At 37.0% G+C, this 22,426-nt stretch overlaps 1 protein-coding gene and 1 pseudogene across 4 annotated transcripts; both read right to left on the bottom strand.

Annotated features, from left to right (window-relative positions):
* Positions 1-377: 377 nt before the first annotated feature.
* On the bottom strand, positions 378-9,999 carry LOC310953549 (peroxiredoxin-like 2A). Of its 3 annotated transcripts, XM_083922616.1 has the most exons (7): positions 4,763-4,780; positions 3,992-4,240; positions 2,666-2,851; positions 2,096-2,187; positions 1,860-2,000; positions 1,242-1,406; positions 378-1,154 (listed from the first exon to the last, which is right to left on the bottom strand). In XM_083922616.1, the coding sequence occupies exons 2-7, from the start codon at positions 4,185-4,187 to the stop codon at positions 1,059-1,061; spliced, it is 876 nt and encodes a 291-aa protein (XP_083778742.1). In that variant the 5' UTR covers positions 4,188-4,240; positions 4,763-4,780; the 3' UTR covers positions 378-1,058. The 3 variants fall into 3 exon arrangements, with proteins under 3 accessions (XP_083778742.1, XP_083778744.1, XP_083778743.1); XM_083922618.1 differs by lacking the exons at positions 3,992-4,240; positions 4,763-4,780 and adding an exon at positions 9,949-9,999; XM_083922617.1 differs by lacking the exon at positions 3,992-4,240 and having other exon boundaries at positions 4,763-4,803.
* A 1,240-nt stretch (positions 10,000-11,239) lies between these two features.
* LOC310953608 (peroxiredoxin-like 2A) lies at positions 11,240-13,075 on the bottom strand (annotated as a pseudogene). Its single transcript has 5 exons — positions 12,931-13,075; positions 11,913-12,004; positions 11,677-11,817; positions 11,421-11,585; positions 11,240-11,341 (listed from the first exon to the last, which is right to left on the bottom strand). The product of its transcript is annotated as a peroxiredoxin-like 2A (transcript).
* Positions 13,076-22,426: the final 9,351 nt, after the last annotated feature.

Here is a 22,426-nt window from a genome sequence, read left to right as displayed (position 1 = left end):
AAAGTGACCTTTTTTACCATCCGAAAAACAAAGGCACTTGATAGATAATACCAGACAAGTTGTATGTTCCATGATTGTAACAGAGGATGCAGACAACCAACACAATTTACTAATTTAAGGCAGCAAACAAGTATCTGATTATACAGTCCAGTTACTGAAAAATGAATATACACCTGCCAGCGGATCAGAATCGATCAGTTTCTGTGCTCCATTTGTGTGAAAAACTTTCTAGAAATGCAAAAACATTCACAATAGTTGACAAGAGACAAGACAACACACCCGTAGACTGGGCCTGTAAAGTGTCGCCACAACACACATACTTTTAAATAATCTTTTAAACAACCACAGGAGCACAGTGAAGATATGGTGATCAGGTTTTTATTGATTTCATGTTCCGAAATCTATAGTACTTCTATTATTCACATGTACACACAGTCCTCTCACACACACTCCTCAGGCAGCACAAACACTCCTCAACGTGGCAAAAGTGGCTGAACCTGTGTGTGTTTGAGCATCAAACCTGCTCCGCTCAATGTTGAGTTTAGAGTCAAGTCGTCATTATGACACACACAGGCCGCGCAGACACGCGCTCACCACGTTAGAGGCCCGCTAAGGTGCCTGACCAGGAAGCAAACGAAGAGGACACATAGGAACATTATGACAAATGTACCACTAACAGACAACTAACAGAATAATGTAATCTAGCCTCTAAAAGGAAGATTTTAATTTACTTTAAATTTAATGTTGTGCACCTGAATGAAAATGCTGCCTTTAAGTCTCTTACTACCTGTTTTTAATACCCGTCTCAAAAACCCTAGCTTCTAGGAATAATATTAGCTCTGTCCTTTATTTCACCGCTCCACTTACGTAGCTAACAGTAAATGAATGTGCAAAGGGCAGATGTATATTGTGATATTAACACAAACGGACGTAAATGTATTTCAGTGGACAGACTTTCAATGCTTCTCAGTGAGTCAAGTTTACAATGCAGTTATGCTTTGATCTAAATACAGTGTACCTTTGTCTGAAGCCATTTGTTTTAGGGAAAACATTTTTTTTTATTTCACTGGCATAATTTTCTTAACAGCCTCTAAAACATCTGCAGTCTCCACTTTATTGCCAAACTCCTTCTCACGATGTTCCAGGAGAATCCCCTGCAATCACAACATGCAGTTAAAATACAGTTTTATGAAGCTCTGTTGTGCCAAAGCCAATGGAGTCCAGATGTTTGCTACGCTTACCTGGTCTCCTGCTCCGATGACAAACACTCCCCCCAGGATGAAGCCCTCACCATTCATGTTGCCCTGGTAACCGGACCTCCAGGCTCGCATGAAGTTTTGCCACACCCCGAGGCGGATGAACCCCAGACCGCCCATCTTCCTCTGCAGCGGGCCGTAGAAGTGTTTCTACAATGACAAAGTCTGTGGTTTGTCTTTGTGGGTTTATTTTACTAATGCTAAAATTGCTTGATCACCTCATCGGCAGATGAATACAGCAACGCAGCAGTAACTTTTCCAGCAGTAACAATGATTAATAGCCTGTTCCCCAAAACAGCCATTAATAAATGATGAAAAGACTCTTTACACTCCACTAATTTACTAAGATCCACACCCTAACTATTAATTTCAAAAGAGTTGAAACGATTAGTCGATACCACAATTGAATAAGTGATTAATTTGATGATTCATTATTTAGTAGCCTGAGCTGTTTTCTGTCAAAAAGGAAACGCGCAAAGAAACAGGTTGGGACAAGTCCCGACTGTTTTTATTGCAATGTAATGTAGTTAAGACGGACTGACAGGAGGGTGAATACTTCTAGCAGCAGCTCTGGAAGATCTGACGTCATCCCCAAAGGCCAACCTTTTCATCTATGTAGATGTCCCCAGCGAAGTGCGGTCTGAAGTCCTGGATCTCTGTGCCGACGTTCTCCTTCACCACGGCGACCAGAGGGACCCCGAGCTCTTCCAGCTGGGGCTTCAGAGAGGACAGCTCAGAGGCCTCCTACAGAGAGACAGAGACGATACCCTCAGGGGAAATATCCCTCACATGCATGTTTATACATCTAAAGCCTGTCATTCAGAAACATTTTCTATCACCTCTCTGCACAAAAATCATCCAGGTCGTCGTACAGCCATGACCACAGCCCCGTTTTTGTCCCACAGGCTCTTTGCTTTGATGACGTTGTCGTCTGCAGACAAAACAAAAGGATTGTTTCTAACATAAAGCTCTAATCTGACCGATAAAAACAAAGCACAAGAACATCATGCGTTTCACTGCTGCAAGAATTTGATAAAGCCATCGTAAAGAAGATAAAAGATGCAGCCTTCAAATGGATAAACAGGCTAAATGTTCAGTCCCACGGATAAATCTATATGTATTAAGAATGACACGGTAACTCAACCTCCATCTTTGGACAAAGGCCATTACAGAGATCTAATCTGTAATTCCAGCAGATCTGAGAAAGCAGCTTAAATGCGACACAAAACCTCATTCAGTGCATGTACAATGCATTCAAACATTCAACAGTAAAGAGAAAACTGGAAATGGCTGATTCTGTGCTGATGCAATGTTAATTCTCCTCCTAATGGGTTTAACAACTTTGTTGAGACAAAGGCTTATTAATGGTGGGTGACATTATTAGATAACTAATCAGAAAGCCAAACTACCATCTACGGTGGAGCGCAGGTCAGCCTCTCCAAGGTTCTCCAGCGACGCCTGGGCAACTTTAGGCAGACACAGATTAGTGTTGGCCAGGAAGATCCCTGCGAGCGCAGCTCCGACAGCACCCAGACCCAACGACCACATCCCCATCCCGAACAGCTCCCCCTCCAGCCCGGACGCAGAGGACAACACTGCAGCAAAAAACAGGCAACAACACAAGGAATGAAACGCATCACTACAAGTCTGACTAAAATCGTATTAAAACACTAAACAATACAGTTTTTGCAGTTTTCTTTCTCAATGAGTATTGTAGCTGTGAGTCTCTAGATGTGCGGCATTGTTGATATTTGCACTTTCTCTTATCTCTTACACAAGGACATCTCAGACTTGTCTGAGGCCGAGACACCAACAAGATCCAGCTTGCATATTTTGTCTTGTTTGAGCGCCGTATTTTATCAGTCTGGGTGGTTCTTTTATCGGCATAGCCCCTTCTCCCTTTAATCTAAAGCTCATCCATGAGATTAAACAGCTCATACTTACTAAGGAGATGGGCTGCTGCTCAACATGACGAGAAAACAGTTTGTAGATATTTGATCGCTGCTGGCGAGTTTCTAAATGAGTTATTGAGACAGCTAACCTTTGTTTGTACAGTTTAATGCTTTTAAGTTTTCTTTAGGAAGTCTTCGAGTTTAATGTGGGGCTGAAGAGTTTTCTTCAGCATCAATTAATCTGCAGATTGTTTTTCTGGATTTTTTATTTGCTTTATAAAATATCAGATGATAGTGAAAAATGTTCAGCACGAATATTCAGAGCAAAACTGACGTCTTCAAGTGTCTTTTTTGTGGAACAATTACTCCAAATTCTGCCAACAAAAAGGAAAAATTGAGAGGCAGAAGAAGTGGAGTTTTGGCATTCTTGCTTAAAAAAGGGATTTGAATTTTATTCAGATCCACCGACTTATTAATCATTAAAATTAAATTAAACAATTTGTGTCAGCTCAAGTCCAATACACAGGGTTTTTTTTCAGTTTGTAAAGCTATTTATCCATTAACTGTGAAAAAACTCCTGCCCTGTACTGTTATCAAAACATTTTACAGTTCTTACACAGATACAATCCTTATCTTAACAAGTGACACATTCATTTTGTCTATTTTCATAACACTTCAGTGTCATGAAGGTCTAGACTCTAGAGTCACTCCAGCAGAAAGTGGGTGGAAAGCAGGGAAACACTGTGCACAGGTCACGGCTGAAACACTGTTTCTACAAAATGCTTTAAGTTTGGGTTATGGTGGGGAACAGCGAGCTGTGTAGGCGGTCAAATATGTCCTTGCCTGGAGTTGGCTTGTTTGGGTCAGGAGTGGTATTGGGTTTACTTTGGTGAAACAGAGCAGTCTGGGTTCTTAGAAACTGAGGCCTTGCTGTGGTGGAGGGCTGGCTGCTCATGGTAGTGCTCCCCAGAGAGAGGGCAGAGCAGCGCAGGGACAGTCTCCACCTCAAAGCTGTCGGACACCTGGACAGAGCCAGCATCGGGACCGTGGAAAAAGACTGACCCTCTGACTACAAACTCCCTCAAGATTTCACTGCAAGAAAGAAACACAAGTCTTTGCTAGGAAAGTTAAACCACTTGTGCCACGCCAAAGAAAAGAGAAAAATACCTTTGCAATCATACTTCATCAAGTTTTGACTACGGATAAAATGTTATACCTACCGTCAAACCAGTTTGCAGAGTCTATGCTTCAAAGAGGAAATTAATATCCACCATACAGAGTGTGCAATATCAAACAAAAGAACAGTAAATGCATGAAGTCTAAAAAGTGTGAGTCTCATCTTAATAATATAACTTTGATGGGGTACGACCATTTGCAAAAAACTTCCTATTCAAGCGCTCGTCTGTGTGGTTAACACATCAACATGGAAATTACAGTGAAAACCAAAAAATATAAGTCAGTTAATAAAATGCTACACAGATTTGTTCATGCACTTGAATTAAAAATGACCAGCCTTTCAGTTATTACTCAACAAAAAACTGACTTTAAGTTTCAGATGGATCAAATATATATTTTGTCTATAACCAATTGAATACTAAAATGGCATATACTAACTTGTCTCCATTTCCAAAAGGTGAAGAAACAAATATTCTCCTGCGATTTAGCGCATCCAGTTTCAAAACGTAAATCACCCAAATGCGTTTGTGTTCTGACACTTCATGAAAGGGAGGAAAACGGCTGAAAAAATATGATAACAGCAGCAGCCAATGGAGATAGACGCCCCTGCCTGCAACTCAAGGAAGAGTCTAGATTCCTTGAATGCGTCTGCAGAGCGAGCAGTGAGAGGAGCTGTCAACACTCATACAAACACGATACACTGTTGCCCAACAAATCCAGAGTTGTAGTTTTTACTGAGAGGCTTGCATGTTGTTATGTTGTTAACAATCTGAAGAGGGACATTCTGCATGGTGAACTTTACTCTAACTTTTGATTATTTATTTATTTTTACCAGCTGTTTAAACCCCTATTTGTCATACTTGATTGACTTTAAGGATATGGGACTTACAACAATTCAACATCAGTCCTGATACAGTTGTTGGGATGTTCAAAGCTGCATTTTTTTAAAGCTTGATAAATACTGTCCAACATGCCTAACTAGATTGTTCTTGTCATCAGTGGTGGAAGAAGAACAGTATTACCACGCCGAGTAAACGAGTAAAACTCCCTCATTCAAAATGTTACTTAAGTAAACGTACAAAAGTATTAGCATCAAAATGCACTTAAAGTACAAAAAGTAAAAGTACTCATTATGCAAAATTGCTTGTTTCAGAATAATATATTATTGGATTATAATTATTGACAGATTAATGTAAATCTAACGCTTTGCAGCCTATATACTGCTGTGCAGCTGAATCTATAACAATTTATGTTATTTCATTTGTTAATAATTTGCTGTATTAATTATCTGAATATGTGAAGTAACTAGTGACTAGCGAAATACCAAATAAATGTAGTGGAGTAGAAATATAAAGTAACGAAACGAACTTTATATATTTAACGTAGAGTTTATTGTTTACTGTCTATTGTTTGCCTCCTATACAAAAATAAGACTTTATTGTTTACTGTCTATTGTTTACCTTCCATACAAAAATAAGAGTTTATTGTTGACTGTCTATTGTTTACCTCCTATACAAAAATTAGAGTTTATTGTTTACTGTCTATTGTTTACCTCCTATACAAAAATAAGAGTTTATTGTTTACTGTATATTGTTTACATCGTATACAAAAATAAGAGTTTATTGTTTACTGTCTATTGTTTACCTCCTATATTTGACTAAGAGTTTATTGTTTACTGTCTATTGTTTACCTCCTATATTTAACTGAGAGTTTATTGTTAACTGTCTATTGTTTAGCTCCTATATTTAACTAAGAGTTTATTGTTTACTGTCTATTGTTTACCTCCTATATTTAACTAAGAGTTTATTGTTTACTGTCTATTGTTTACCTCCTATATTTAACTGAGAGTTTATTGTTAACTGTCTATTGTTTAGCTCCTATATTTAACTAAGAGTTTATTGTTTACTGTCTATTGTTTACCTCCTATATTTAACTAAGAGTTTATTGTTTACTGTCTATTGTTTACCTCCTATATTTAACTGAGAGTTTATTGTTTACCTCCTATATTTAACTGAGGGTTTATTGTTTACTGTCTATTGTTAACCTCCTATATTTAACTGAGAGTTTATTGTTAACTGTCTATTGTTTAGCTCCTATATTTAACTAAGAGTTTATTGTTTACTGTCTATTGTTTACCTCCTATATTTAACTAAGTTTATTGTTTACTGTCTATTGTTTACCTCCTATATTTAACTGAGAGTTTATTGTTAACTATCTATTGTTTAGCTCCTATATTTAACTAAGAGTTTATTGTTTACTGTCTATTGTTTACCTCCTATATTTAACTAAGTTTATTGTTTACTGTCTATTGTTTACCTCCTATATTTAACTAAGAGTTTATTGTTAACCGTCTATTGTTTACCTCCTATATTTAACTGAGAGTTTATTGTTTACTGTCTATTGTTTACCTCCTATATTTAACTAAGAGTTTATTGTTTACTGTCTATTGTTTACCTCCTATATTTAACTGAGAGTTTATTGTTAACTGTCTATTGTTTAGCTCCTATATTTAACTGAGAGTTTATTGTTTACTGTCTATTGTTTACCTCCTATATTTAACTAAGTTTATTGTTTACTGTCTATTGTTTACCTTCCATACAAAAATAAGAGTTTATTGTTGACTGTCTATTGTTTACCTCCTATACAAAAATTAGAGTTTATTGTTTACTGTCTATTGTTTACCTCCTATACAAAAATAAGAGTTTATTGTTTACTGTATATTGTTTACATCGTATACAAAAATAAGAGTTTATTGTTTACTGTCTATTGTTTACCTCCTATATTTGACTAAGAGTTTATTGTTTACTGTCTATTGTTTACCTCCTATATTTAACTGAGAGTTTATTGTTAACTGTCTATTGTTTAGCTCCTATATTTAACTAAGAGTTTATTGTTTACTGTCTATTGTTTACCTCCTATATTTAACTAAGAGTTTATTGTTTACTGTCTATTGTTTACCTCCTATATTTAACTGAGAGTTTATTGTTAACTGTCTATTGTTTAGCTCCTATATTTAACTAAGAGTTTATTGTTTACTGTCTATTGTTTACCTCCTATATTTAACTAAGAGTTTATTGTTTACTGTCTATTGTTTACCTCCTATATTTAACTGAGAGTTTATTGTTTACCTCCTATATTTAACTGAGGGTTTATTGTTTACTGTCTATTGTTAACCTCCTATATTTAACTGAGAGTTTATTGTTAACTGTCTATTGTTTAGCTCCTATATTTAACTAAGAGTTTATTGTTTACTGTCTATTGTTTACCTCCTATATTTAACTAAGTTTATTGTTTACTGTCTATTGTTTACCTCCTATATTTAACTGAGAGTTTATTGTTAACTATCTATTGTTTAGCTCCTATATTTAACTAAGAGTTTATTGTTTACTGTCTATTGTTTACCTCCTATATTTAACTAAGTTTATTGTTTACTGTCTATTGTTTACCTCCTATATTTAACTAAGAGTTTATTGTTAACCGTCTATTGTTTACCTCCTATATTTAACTGAGAGTTTATTGTTTACTGTCTATTGTTTACCTCCTATATTTAACTAAGAGTTTATTGTTTACTGTCTATTGTTTACCTCCTATATTTAACTGAGAGTTTATTGTTAACTGTCTATTGTTTAGCTCCTATATTTAACTGAGAGTTTATTGTTTACTGTCTATTGTTTACCTCCTATATTTAACTAAGTTTATTGTTTACTGTCTATTGTTTACCTCCTATATTTAACTAAGTTTATTGTTTACTGTCTATTGTTTACCTCCTATATTTAACTGAGAGTTTGTTGTTAACTGTCTATTGTTTACCTCCTATATTTAACTAAGTTTATTGTTTACTGTCTATTGTTTACCTCCTATATTTAACTGAGAGTTTATTGTTTACTGTCTATTGTTTACCTCCTATATTTAACTAAGTTTATTGTTTACTGTCTATTGTTAACCTCCTATATTTAACTAAGTTTATTGTTTACTGTCTATTGTTTACCTCCTATATTTAACTAAGAGTTTATTGTTTACTGTCTATTGTTAACCTCCTATATTTAACTGAGAGTTTGTTGTTAACTGTCTATTGTTTACCTCCTATATTTAACTGAGAGTTTATTGTTAACTGTCTATTGTTTACCTCCTATATTTAACTAAGAGTTTGTTGTTTACTGTTTATTGTTTTACTTTCTGTATTGTATTTGAGTTTAATGTTATCTTTTACTGTATTTTTTATACCTCCTTTTTTTCTACAGAGGTGTTTTGTAAGCTGCTGGAAATTCAATTTCCTTGCAGGAGTCCTCCCAAGTTCTCTGGTATAGCACTTCCTATTTGTTCTGGCTTAATAATTTATAATGTTAAATTATTGTTTTTTTAGATAGTAACTTAGAAACCTGGGATTATTTCAGATGTATTTTTGGATTACTTTACTAGTCTATTGTTTACCTCCTATATTTAACTGAGAGTTTATTGTTTACTGTCTATTGTTTAGCTCCTATATTTAACTGAGAGTTTATTGTTTACTGTCTATTGTTTACCTCCTATATTTAACTGAGTTTATTGTTAACTGTCTATTGTTTACCTCCTATATTTAACTGAGTTTATTGTTAACTGTCTATTGTTTACCTCCTATATTTAACTAAGAGTTTATTGTTAACTGTCTATTGTTTACCTCCTATATTTAACTAAGTTTATTGTTTACTGTCTATTGTTTACCTCCTATATTTAACTAAGTTTATTGTTTACTGTCTATTGTTTACCTCCTATATTTAACTAAGAGTTTATTGTTTACTGTCTATTGTTAACCTCCTATATTTAACTGAGAGTTTGTTGTTAACTGTCTATTGTTTACCTCCTATATTTAACTGAGAGTTTATTGTTAACTGTCTATTGTTTAGCTCCTATATTTAACTAAGAGTTTGTTGTTTACTGTTTATTGTTTTACTTTCTGTATTGTATTTGAGTTTAATGTTATCTTTTACTGTATTTTTTATACCTCCTTTTTTTCTACAGAAGTGTTTTGTAAGCTGCTGGAAATTCAATTTCCTTGCAGGAGTCCTCCCAAGTTCTCTGGTATAGCACTTCCTATTTGTTCTGGCTTAATAATTTATATTGTTAAATTATTGTTTTTTTAGATAGTAACTTAGAAACCTGGGATTATTTCAGATGTATTTTTGGATTACTTTACTAGTTTACCTTTGAGTCAAATATCTGAATACGTTACATATAACCCAGTAAGCGTCCTTTTAGCCCGCAGAGGACAACAAATAATGCAGATAATGACCTTCATACAGCTCATGTGTAATCAATGACATAACCTGAAGACTCTACATGCTACACTTAAAGATGTAACCGACTATGACGTGAATATTTCAGCATTTATGAGATGTTAATGTTTACATAATAAGTACACGACGACATCAAAAGATAGTTTCACTGTCCCACATAACTGTGGTTAGTCGCTGTTGGCCCGGAGACAAGCAAACGGTCGATAAATTAGCAGTTAGCTAACGGTTTAGCCTTTGATTCATTGAGTCTGGGACCTGAGAGCAGCGGTCCCTGCAGCAGGTGCACCTGTTCAGAAGCTGCCACTGTGATGTAAAGTTAACGGAGTAGTTTTCTAATAAAGACGCACTCACCAGAATCAATGAGGAGACAAGCGACGCCTCTGTGATCGAGCGCTTTGTAAACACATTTCTGCGCATGCGCACTAACAGACCCGGGAAGCAGGGGAAACTAATCGAGTAAAATGGATTGAGACTAAGATGTGACCAAGACGTGAATACTGAAGAAAAGACAAAAAGCATGTTACGATACATTGTGAGAGGTGGTGGAGAACAGGAAAAAGTACAATTTGATTTAACAGATATTATTTTACATTTTTAAATAATTCAAATAAGTTCTATTAAAACATATTGCATTTTTTCATAGAACCTAATTTGTTTGGAAAGATCTGAGTTATCTTAATTAAGATTAATATTTTATTTTATTCATTTATTTATTTTGTTTTTTTCTGTTTTATTTTATTTTATCTAACGAAATTAGACAAACTAGACATGGTGAGGCAGAACACAACTTGAACAAGCTACCAGCAGATCTGAAATCAGCCCCAACTTTTGAATCCAGGTTAAAAACATTTCTCTTTTAATGTGCTTATGGCTGAGCTCTTTTTTAATAACTTTGTCTATTTTGTTTTATTTTACTTTTTTATTCTTCTTTGCTCAGGCTTATAACTGTGTTTTTTGTTTTTCATGTTGTTTTACCTTGGTATGAAATGCGCTACATAAATAAAGATGCCTTGCCTAAAGATGCCTTAATATAAGTTATTCGTTATACCAATTGGGGGTAATGCACCAAAAAGTTGATTGCCAACCGCCACAAAACTAGAAAAAAAAAAAGAAAGAAAGACACAAAACAAAATAAACTGACAGGGAAATGTGTAGATAATCTTTCTGTAAGCATGGCTGGTTTAGTGCTTTATTCCATGTCAACAACACGAAATGCGTTTAATCACTCCAAAGGTTAAATCTCCCTCATGTCAGGCCAAGACTGCCTTGTTAAAAGTGTTGGGATTTGTGTGCGAGCATCAGAGCTGTTCTCTCAGCTGAGTTTAGAAACAACTTTTCATTAAAACACACAAACGACCCTCACGTAACCAGGACCAGACCTGCAGACATGGGTCCATAAAACAGTATGAGTGGCACATTTTTAACCAGAGATGTGACATTGAATAAAGTACGAGCAAAAGGTGAATGCAGCAATAAATGCATTACATTTACAAATGCAATATGAGTGTAACACAGCATATTAGTGGCTATGTTGTGGTGTTGCGAAAACTCCTGAGTTAGGCTTAAAGAATACAGACATGCTGCAACCATTATGACATAACGCTTCACTAACAAACATTCCATTCATTCACATATTTGAGGTCTATCTCGCCAAGTCGTCTTGCATTGTGCGGGCTGTTCTGAGTACTGCCAGCATATTCACTTTATCCCCAAACTCCTTCTCACGGTGCTCCAGTAGAATACCCTGAGGGAGGGAATCATAACCCATTAAAACATCCAGATACACTTGTCAGAAAATATTCATTCTCTAAGTTACTGCCTACCTGATCTCCAGGCCCAATGACGAATACTCCACCCAGGACAAGTCCTTCACCTCTCAGGTTTCCCCCGAAGCCCCTCCTGTAGGCCCGCCAAAGGTTCCTCCACACGCCAACACGCAGAAACATGGAGAGAAACATCCACCTCTCTTGAGGGCCGTAGAAATTTCTCTGTGAGAATAATATAAAGGCAGGTTATTGTCTCAAATGATGTAAGCCTCCGTGTTTCATTAATACCTTGAAGCCATGTGTAAAAGCAGACCTCCTGATCCACATAGACCTTCCCAGAGAAGTACTTCTTGAAGCAGTCCAGCTCCTTGCCAAGGTTTTCTTTCACCACGGCAAACAGAGGGACTTCAAGGTCCTGCAACTGGGACTTCAGAGAGGACAGCTCAGCAGCCTCCTAGAGAGGGAAGGGCGGAGAGAATCAAATAGTATGGATGAAAGTTAGCCAGTAAAGTGACTACAGAGTTCCCATTATTGATACACATTCAGTACCTCTCTGCACAATAATCATCCAGGTCGCCGTACAACCATGACCACAGCTCCCGTCTTCTGCCACAGAGTTTTGGCCCTGTACCGCTCGTGGACTGAAAGAGACAAAGGAGCATAATTAAATCTAAATGTCGCAGACTCTTTTTTTTTATAAGGGATAACTGTTAACTATTTCGTCCCTTATGAATGATGTACTGTCACTGTTTTTGACAGCTAAGGGTTTGTGTCATACGTCATACGTCATATATAATATCAGACACCAAAAGTTGGATTTTAACCAATCTTGCGTTGTTGTTCATTAGTGTTACTTGTAGAGGGGATGTGTGCCAACCTAACCTAATTATAAGAAGTTCAGAGGGTTCAAATAGGTAGTTTCATCAAGTTCTTACAGTCTGTTTGGTACAAAATACCCTCTGTTTTGGTGTCCTCAGGCAGCATTTGCTTGTTGAACTGCGATGGAAGAATCGAAACCAGTGTTTGTCAAAATCTTGAAAGTTTGGAAAATGCTTGATTTTAACCATTATGTCTTGAAGGTTAGGAATACTCCTCTCTTTCAACATAATCTGGTGTTTCATCGACACAATCCCTCATGTAAACCAAGAAGCTTTTAATATTTGAAATTAAATAATCCCCTCATCCCACTCCTAGCGCCACAAAGAGTTTTATCTCCCCTAACCCATTATTCAATAATCATGATCAAAACACCCAAAGTTAATATGACCAGCTGGTAAAATTGAACAAAGTGACAGTATGGATTGTTGTGGGTATAAATGAATTCTGTAAACTTTATTTTTTCGCAGTTGCATATATAGTAACAATTCAGATGTGATGATAAAGACTTTGTGAATGTGCAAAGTTTTGTACCTTGAAAGTGTGAAAAGTGCTTGAAATTTTACTCTTAAGAGTCTGTACAAACCATGCACAAAGAGGGAATTTCATAAAAATCTGTAATTTTGTAGTGCAAAGTGCTGCATGTCTGCAAGTGAATAGATTCGGCTGGTTTCTGTTTTTTCAGACTCACCTCCTCCAGTGGTCTTCAGTTCTGTGTCCTCTAGCACTTCTAGGTTGGCCCATGCTGGTTTGGTCTGGAACCAGTCTGTGACAGAGCTGATGAGCTCTGCAACAAACAGGCTCACCGCCTTCAGGACCATGGCCACGCTCACCATGACCCTAAACTCGCTCCACGGGCCCCCTACAGAGAAAAGATGTAAACAATAATGTAAAAAAAATCACTTTCAATTATGCTTCTTCATGTTTCAGGAGCTTTTAACAAGGTTTTTACCTTACAAGTAAGATCGCTTAGCTTGAATATTTACATATTCATATGCTTTGTTGATTTCCTTATCTCATTGTTGTATCAAATGATCAACATATTTGTTTCCCATGAAGCTCAAAACAAAGATTGTATAGAAATGTTGTGTTATGGTTCAGAAAGCAGGAATGCACTATTCCATATGACCACTTGACACTCATTCATTCACTTAATTGGATTAACGACATGCATGAATTCCACATATTGACAAAAGAAAGACACAATATGATGATATAGTTTAGTTTGAATAACTTAACATTCAACTTAATGTTTGTTAATGTACAATTTGTCAACCAAAAATGTAAAAAGATCATACTCACCAGACTGTGCCTCACTGCTAATGTGGAGGAATCTGAAGTTTGCAACCAGCCCCGTAAGCCGCCTAACCTCCGATCAGTCCAATCACAGTGAAAGCCCTGCTTATGGGAGCGTAGCATGATAGGAATTCCTCAAAGACTGCTGTAAAACAAAGCTCACGTTGAGCTCAATCCTCAGTACCAGGTTCTGCATGGTGCAGACTGGAGTTCACATCTAAGTAATTGAACAGTGAAGAGTATTTTTTGAATATTTATTTAATCAGAAATGTTGCCTTGATTATGTTCAGGCTTTTAACATCCATACGATCCATACATATCATTAAAAAAATTAAATCAGTATGATACCAATACGCACACAGTCTCTTGATGTTTTTGGTTACATTAATGAACACTTCTTATTTTTAACTGCTGATATAAACATGTGTCCTTGTAAGATTTGGACTTTTATTAACTCTTCAGGTCTGTCCCAAAGTAGCTGCAGAGGTCCTGAGATCACGCTCCAGCTCTCGTGGCTCAGAGCGAGACCGACATCTGCAGGAGGGTAGAGAGATTACAGACTGAACTCACAGGGGCTGAATTCAGGGCTACAACTAACAAGTATTTTCACTACTCCATTAATTGATTCATTATTTTGTCTATAAATTGCCAGAAAAATGTGGAAAAGTGGTCAGTGAAACTTCCCAGGGTCCAGGGTTCTAATTTCTTGTCTTAACCAAGCATCAAACCCAAAGATATTCTGTTTGCCATCATCACACGTGACAAAGTTCAGCATCAGATTATCACAGTGGAGGCTAATGGGGCCTGTTTTCTTCTTTTTCTTTTTTTCTTTTTTGTTGCATATTTGGTGAAATAATGACTCAAATGATGTTGTCTGTCTCTTAAGTTGTTGAGCTGCAGTAAGTGAGGGAGACCTCTATTACACTATGTATGATGAAAGATTATTATGGAATTTTTTGACCAACAACACCCAAACTAAATTGCCTTCTCCAGGTTTAGGTTGAACTATAGCTAATGTTAACTTAATTAACATTAATTCATGATTAGACAATACATCATACATCAAAAAGTAAGTTGCAAATGTAGTTGACTGAACCTATAGGCTCTGATGTTAGCATTACTCTCGATACACTTTTCATGTAGTACTCTATTACTTATACTTTACTAAATGTATTTTACTTTTATTGTTGTTCTATTATACACTGGTGTAAGCATTTATCCTCATACATTTTACATGTATTACTCTAATGTTTTTATTCTCATGTTGTGATTTTTGAGCACAAGAATTTCCTTCAGGATTAATAAAGGTGGTATATTTTATCTTATCTGACTCGTACTAAATAAGAGATCAAGTCCTTTCTATTTATCATATAGATCGCGTCAATAGATCTTCACAAGCATCCAGTCTCTATTTTATTACCCTTTTTACAGCCACCACCAGTGGAGATAGCAGTTTTATAAGAAGAGCTATTGTTTGAGTCCACCCCATTGCTTTGCAGTAAAGGGGGTTCAAGGTAAAGAAGAGTGTGTATGAAGGGGGTGTACCTACATTACCTCACTGACCTCATGTCAGAGTTTTGTTGCTTTTTAATTACACTTTTCTACAGTAAGTGAAGTGAACACATTGTCTTCTGCATAATGTGTGTGCTTAAATTGCATCGCTAGAATGGTATTGTGGTAATACTTCACTCATTGGTGGCAGCTTGGCAGAGGAATGTGCTGAGGGTTCAAAATGGGCTGGACTAGAGACGGGATAAGATGACACTCTACGAGCCAGCTGCTGCACTCCCTCTGGCTGCTCTACTGCCATATGTTCGGCTGTGTGTGCGTTAAATTATCATGACAAGGCGAGGCTTGCTGTTCATCAGAAAACCAGCAATTTGTGGAAGAAACATACAAAGACTAGTGGATGTACCGTAAACATTTCACACATCACAACACACAAAACAATCATCTGGAAGGTTCAAGTCAGGTCTCGGGTTGGTCTGATTAGACTGTTTTACCGCTGGTATACTCATTACACACGCACACACACACACACACACACATGCAAACATATACACAAATACAGATCCGAGTCTCCTTGGACCAATGGTGCCCTAGTGGGGAGTGTGCAGGACCAACAGCCAATCACAGCTGAAGATTTGCACCCCACCTCTTGTGTCGTGTTGTTGCTCGCCGGCATTGGTGGACGCGTCAAATTCTTATTGTGCAAGTGAAGCCAATCAGGGAGCAGAGTTGGTTGTAGTAAAGGAAGGGCAGGGAGTTCGATAGTAATTATTCTCCGAGTACATTTGAGAAGATAGATCTGCTTTTGGACCTGTTTGATGGCAGAATTAAACTTCCATTTGTTTAGATTGAACGTCATAAACCTTTGCATGAAGAAAATTGGCATTATTTATAAAATACCAAAATTCCACTGGATAATTCTGTAAACTACTTCCAGGCCAGAAGTTTAAATAAATACAAACAAGACAAGACACTACAGAAGTGACCCTTAACACAGTAAAAACAGAGAACAACAACAATGATAAGAAGAAATCTCCATAAATATACAGTAATGTGATGTGTAACTACATTACTTACCACGTACAATATTTCTATACTACATAGGTAGTATTACGCACTCCACAATCTCAACTGTGCAATAAAAGAGGCAGGATTAAAGTTATCCTGCCTGCTGTGACTGCCATCCAGATGAAACTGGTTGGTAACCAGACCTGCTTGGAGCGAGGAGCTACAGAGGCAAACTGTGTGTCCTTGAACCTAAAGGAAAGACAAACAGGTGTTCACAGCCCCTGCCGCTGCCAGGGTTCATTTATCTCATCCTGTTCTGGCAAGTTTGAGTCTGACTCGAAACCCCAAAACCATGACCCCTTCTTATAAATCCAAACACAGAGAGGGGTCAATATGACACACATTCACGTAGCCAATCAGACAGAAGGAGGAGACGCTGTCATGTGGGATTTGGGCCACTCTAGTTATTCTTCATAGTGTTATGTCAGACAAAGTGATATTATAGTAGTTCAACCATGAATGCACAATTTGTTTTGCCACTTAGTTTAATTTAGCTGCACATCTTTAAAGGGGTTGTGTTAAAATCAAGGGGACTTTGATCTAGTTGTTAAACAATTAGGTGAAGATTTGAGATGGCAAACAGCAAACCCCCTTTGCAGCAACACAAAGGTCGACCGTTATCATTTTTGCTCTTCATCTTATGGGAGGCCAAACAGCTCTGTGGATGAAGGTTCAGGAGGATTTGAACTTTAAACTTTATCCAGCGTGTGTCCTGTTCATAAATCCACATCTTCACACTGACCTACTGGCAAACAATACCCAGTATTTTAGAGTATATCTAAAAAAAAATGCCAAATGCCATAAGCCGTTGTCTTATAGGATTATGTGTATTAATTAATCACTGAGTGATGCACAGTGGTCACACAGCCCTATGTAGTCAGACAATGTATTAATTATGTTGTTTTAAATAGATTATTTAAAATGAATTTGATTGAGAAGGTACATTGTCCGCAGGATCAGTTGTGACACGGAGCAGTGGTGGAAAGTAACTGAGCACATTTACTCAAGTACTGTACTTAAGTAACTTTGCAGATTCAGATTAAAACTACAAAATATAATCAACAAATAATAAAGATGGGATCCCAGCAGCCACGGCACCAAATAGGGCCAGTGGTGTGAAGTGGTGGAGCAATGGCCTCTTCCCATCTTTCCTCATCCCTACATCGGGCATCACATCCATCTTCAAACTTTTAATTCTGATCTCAAATACACAGCTATAAAGTTCTGTGACTCTATCTTACATATAAACTTATATATGACATATAGACACATATGCTGTCACGACTGTGTTCCAGTTCCTTTTTTAATGACTGCCCATGGGTTTAATAATTCAAACACAATTTATACCTGGTGATAAAAACAGAATTTAAAAAGAAACCTTAAAGATAAATATAGGCGTAAACTGTTTTGTTTGCTTGGAACATGAGTGGTTTCTTGTAAACCTCAATGAACTTTAAACTGATTTAAAGAGACCGTTCAGGTCTTCCATTAAAAAAAAAACAGCTAAAGAAGATTTACAGAAGAATTCAAGCCTAACTGTAGTTGTAGGAAATAAGGCCCGACCTTTTGTATCATGATTGCTTTGTTTTTCCTGACAGACTGACCTCTATGTGCATGATAACTAGTGCACATAGAGGTCAGATGTTTATCCTCAGGAGACTTTACCCTGTCTTCTAAGCCCCTGCAAGTCCCAATTTCACAGTGCTATCCTCATGAACACACAGGAAAGTCAATCCCTTAAACGTATTTTCTGCAGACATGTGGCTCGAGTCATTTGGCCCAATTCTCAAGTATATATCAAGTCATTTTTTCTTGGTTAAGTCAAGTCCTTAGTTAAAGTAAGTCAAGTCAAGTCTCTTACCTGTAGTATCCAGTCTTTATAAAAAAAAATGTTTTAAAAGGACAAGGTACCTGTCTAATGATATGATTGCCCAATTTATGTAATCTGTTCAGAAAGTATTGATTAATGAAATTTGTATTATAATCATTGATCAAAGCTTATTTATTTCTCAGTGATAAATATCCCCCTTCTGACAGACTACAAATTAATCAAACAAGAAACGTATGCATCTTTTAGTATCAAGAAAGCACTATATCCAATGTATTATTATTATTATTATTATTACTTAAGCTTATATATTTCTGAATTTCTTCTTAATCGAAATGCCAAAGTTTTAATTAACATCAATCAATGTTGATTAGTGATATCGATCGTTATCAGGCTAACGTTAGCATAGTTGGAATAGAACTGACTGTATCCGGCTAATGTTCGCTAACATCAACCCTCACTGACAGACAACGGTTAACACACGTTATCAAAGCTCTGATAGCACTTATCTTCCAACATGACCAGAACGATCTTGTTAGAGTTGAAAAAAAAATTTCCCTTTTTCCTGGTCAGTCATTAACAAATGTTTACCACGCAAACTTAGAGAGGAGTTCGTTCCACGTGTGTTCACGTAACAAGTGTGGTGTCTTAAGTGTTTTCTCCCTGGCACACAGGCTGCAGTCGGGCCAAAATAAACAGAGGTGTATCATTTAGAGGTCGCTCACTGTGCCATCAGACTGGCTCTTGCCTACTCTTGTATAATCTAGTTCATGTTTGTCACATTTAACCGTCCCTGACCTTTGACCTTTTTCTTCTTGTAGACAGTATCTGTGTCCCAGTTCCATACCACACGGCAAATCTAAGGTTTGGCGTATGGAGAGGTGACAAAATAAAGTACGTCACAGTATACATACTAACAAAACCTTGATTTTTGAGTAATTGTACCAAATGCAATGCACAAAGAAAATGGAGGAGCTACTTGCAACTGTAGAACATGTATTAGTAAATGATTTACTAGCATCCTTACTGTCAACAATTTGATCACAGTATGAATAAAATAATGACACTAAGAAGAGTGAAATAGTTTTGCCGCCACACATCCACCACACTTAACTAGTTCCTCTGTTTTCTGTCACTCTTGCAAACACAAAGAAACACATATTTTTTTCCTACTTTGCTCTCTGCGTTTTTCAGAGCTAATAAATGATTCAGTTAACTACAAACTCAATGCAAGTTAATGTACGGTTGCTTATGTTCATCCTTCTTCTTTCATGCCGCAAACTTGCCGAAGACCTTAGACCTTAGATCATAAAAAAAGATTCACAAAAACAACGCTTCTCTTCCTTAAAATGTGTTTTTAACCCATCTTGCAGAGAGAGACAGATCCAGCCAACAATACAGTATTTTGCAACCTTTGACTGATATTAATATAAAAATGAAAGCTTTTTGAAAAATATTTGTGTTTTAAAAGTTTTTCAGAGATTTGTTTCAGTGTGGACCCTAGGTTTTAGTTAAATACATTTTTTTAACGGTCTATCAATTAAAGCTGAGGTAGTTTATTTTTGGTCATTGGTCAAATTCCATAATAGGCTTATAGCATATTTTAATTCAAGTGGTTTGAGTGTAAAGTAGACTTCGGGAGACGTTGGCAAATCATGTAATTTCATAGAGACTGCGTTCCTGTCGACTGATGCCTGGTAAAAGCCTGCTTCAATGGTGGAAAATCCTGAAGAAAATGTTATTATTTCAGCATTGGCTACAACTGCCTATACACTGCAGAGCGACCCAAGAAAAAAGGCAAATGGACCTCTCAAAAAGAGTCTGACAAACGCAGTAAAACACGTGTCAATATCGCCAAAGAGTTTCAAAGACACACAGAGAAAAATGCTGCCAATAGTTTAGCCTTCTGCTAACGGCTCACAGCTGCTGCTATCTCATGGAGCGCGCACAAACAGTATTTTACCTGTTGATCCATTCATTTAAGCTAACTATTTAACATCTTAACGTTGTATTAGCTAATCATTTAACCTCTTTATCCATTCATTTAAGCTAACTATTTCAACATCTTAACCTTGTTTTAGCTAATCATTTGACCTGTTTATCCATTCATTTAAGCTAACCATTTCCACTTCTCTACTAGCCTGCTAACTAATTTTCTTGCTAAATGGAATAGTTTATCTGAGGTAGGCAAGATGGAAATTTTGTTTGGGAAAATATGTCTTATTTGTTGTTTGTTTTTGTTTTTGCATCTCTGCAGCTTTTATATCACACTCAACACGCAGCACCCACTAACTTAATTGGCATTTATTTTTACGTTAACACAGCTGTTTCTCATCCTCACTCATTCCTCTTAACAACACAAACACTAAATTACTATATAATGTGTGTGACGCTTTAAGGTCCTGTGTGCTCGTATGACCAGCAGTTCAGACAGAACTTCGATATATTAGTTGTTTTTTAGGCACAGACCTAACAGGTACAAATTCCTTTTTAGACTTTCCGTAGAATTCTGAAGAAAAAAAAGGTAGATTACTGTTCTTACTCTTAATGTAGATGGTGCGTTTTGCTTTTAAGCAGTAAGGATGAGTGGTATTGAGAGCTAGTTAACATTCTCCTCTCATTTCATGAGGCCGACTCAACACCAGCTGAAATTAGAGCCAGATGATGAGAGCATGATGGAGAGAAAGGGTTTGCCCCTCTGCACTGTTTACGCTTCAGTAAAGAGAGATCTGTTTACCTCTTACTGTCTCACTGCAGAGCTTGTATATCACATGAAAAGGTAAAGAGTCAGTGGCTGTGTGCTGTTCACAGTCCCATTGTTTCTCCAGGTGTATTCTCCTGGTTTTGATCATGCACATACAGTATGTTTGCGAGCATCACTTGCACAAACAGTCCAATACAGCCCCTGATATTCTACTAAAACACAGGCACAGTGAGTCACATCTTCAGACACATCTTCATTATTTGATCTCCTCTCAGGAAATGGCTCGGTACTCTTTGCTGTTGTGTGCTGAGGCGAGCCTCAGGCTGGGACTGTGATGGAAAAGAGCATTCAGACAACAGGTGACCGTCTGCTCCAGATTTAATTATCGGCACTGATGGAAAGTAACTTTACATAGTACTGTACTGAAATACTTTTTTATGCTACTTCGAACCAGCTACAATGAGAAATCAGCATACACCTTAATGCATCAACAGTCTAATATGGATATAGCACATTGAATAATGAGTACTTCTACTGTTAATACTTCATGTATATTTTGCTGATACAACATTTGCAAGTTTTTACTTAACTGCAATTTCTAATGCAGGACTCTAACTTGACATAATTTGCACATTACACACATCTACCTATCATTCAGTGTTGCAGCTGGTCAGAGTGGAGCTAATTATAACTATTTCATACTGAAGGGCACTTTAACACATTATATTTTATAAACTGATCAGGTTTAGTGTAAAAATCTTTATAAGCAAAGTAACTAGTATAGTAGTCAAATAAATGTAGGAGTCAAAAGTACAAGTATTACAAGAAGTATAAAATGGAGGCACTCAATTACTGTACAAGTCAGAATTGCACTTAATTCCAGTACAATACTTGACTAAATTTACTTTCCATCACTGCAATATCACTAATGTAATTGTCTGGAACCATTAAATGTTTCTCAAATAATCTATTAAAAAATAGTTGCAGATTAATATTCTTTCACTCAACTAATTGATTGATCAACTAATTGTCGCAGCTCTTTATCATTGTTTTGGTTCCTTTCTAATCTCTTTCCATGTACTAAGTATTCTTTCATCACTACTGAACAAACTCATTTTGCTCAGAACCAGATGTAAACAGAATTAATTGCATCATTTTTGAGAACAACCACCTTCCTCTCTGTGTATAGGCTGCCCCACGACCTGGCCGAGTCCCAGGAGACAGAGCTGTCCCACCAGTGCGACCGGGGGGGAAACCCCCAAATTAGGATGTACCTGCTCCCACCCAATAAGTCTTCTACCTTAAACCAGAGCGGTCAAGGCTGATAATGATGATAAACGCACACTCAAGCCTCATACTGTACATAAGGGGTTAACAAGCAGTTTCCACAAGCTGTATATACCCTCCCATCATACACTCCCCCCTGGAATGGACTGTCCCATGGATCCACATGACACACAAGTGTGTGTGTGTGTGTGTGTGTGTGTGTGTGTGTGTGTGTGTGTGTGTGTGTGTGTGTGTGTGTGTGTGTGTGTGTGTGTGTGTGTGCGTGTGTGTGCTCTTAGCCATATATATTGGGCCATGTGGACACAGACGTGGAGTTTAGCAGGACAGACTTTGTGTTGGCTGCAGGGCTGCTGGCCTCTCTTTCTTCATTTCTCTCACAAAGCACCAGCAGGAATATAAAGCAGCCTTCAGATCTCTCTGGACTGCTTGTTGGAGGGAACTGAGGAAACTTTTATCCCTTGAGAGTCTTGCAGAGTACCTGGCCCTGTAGAAAAA

The sequence above is a fragment of the Echiichthys vipera genome (assembly GCF_963691815.1).
Source record: "Echiichthys vipera genome assembly, chromosome: 11".
In the NCBI taxonomy this organism is placed as follows: domain Eukaryota; kingdom Metazoa; phylum Chordata; class Actinopteri; order Perciformes; family Trachinidae; genus Echiichthys; species Echiichthys vipera.
The sequence above is the reverse complement of the archived record's forward strand: the minus strand, read 5'-3'. Positions and strand labels throughout refer to the sequence as shown.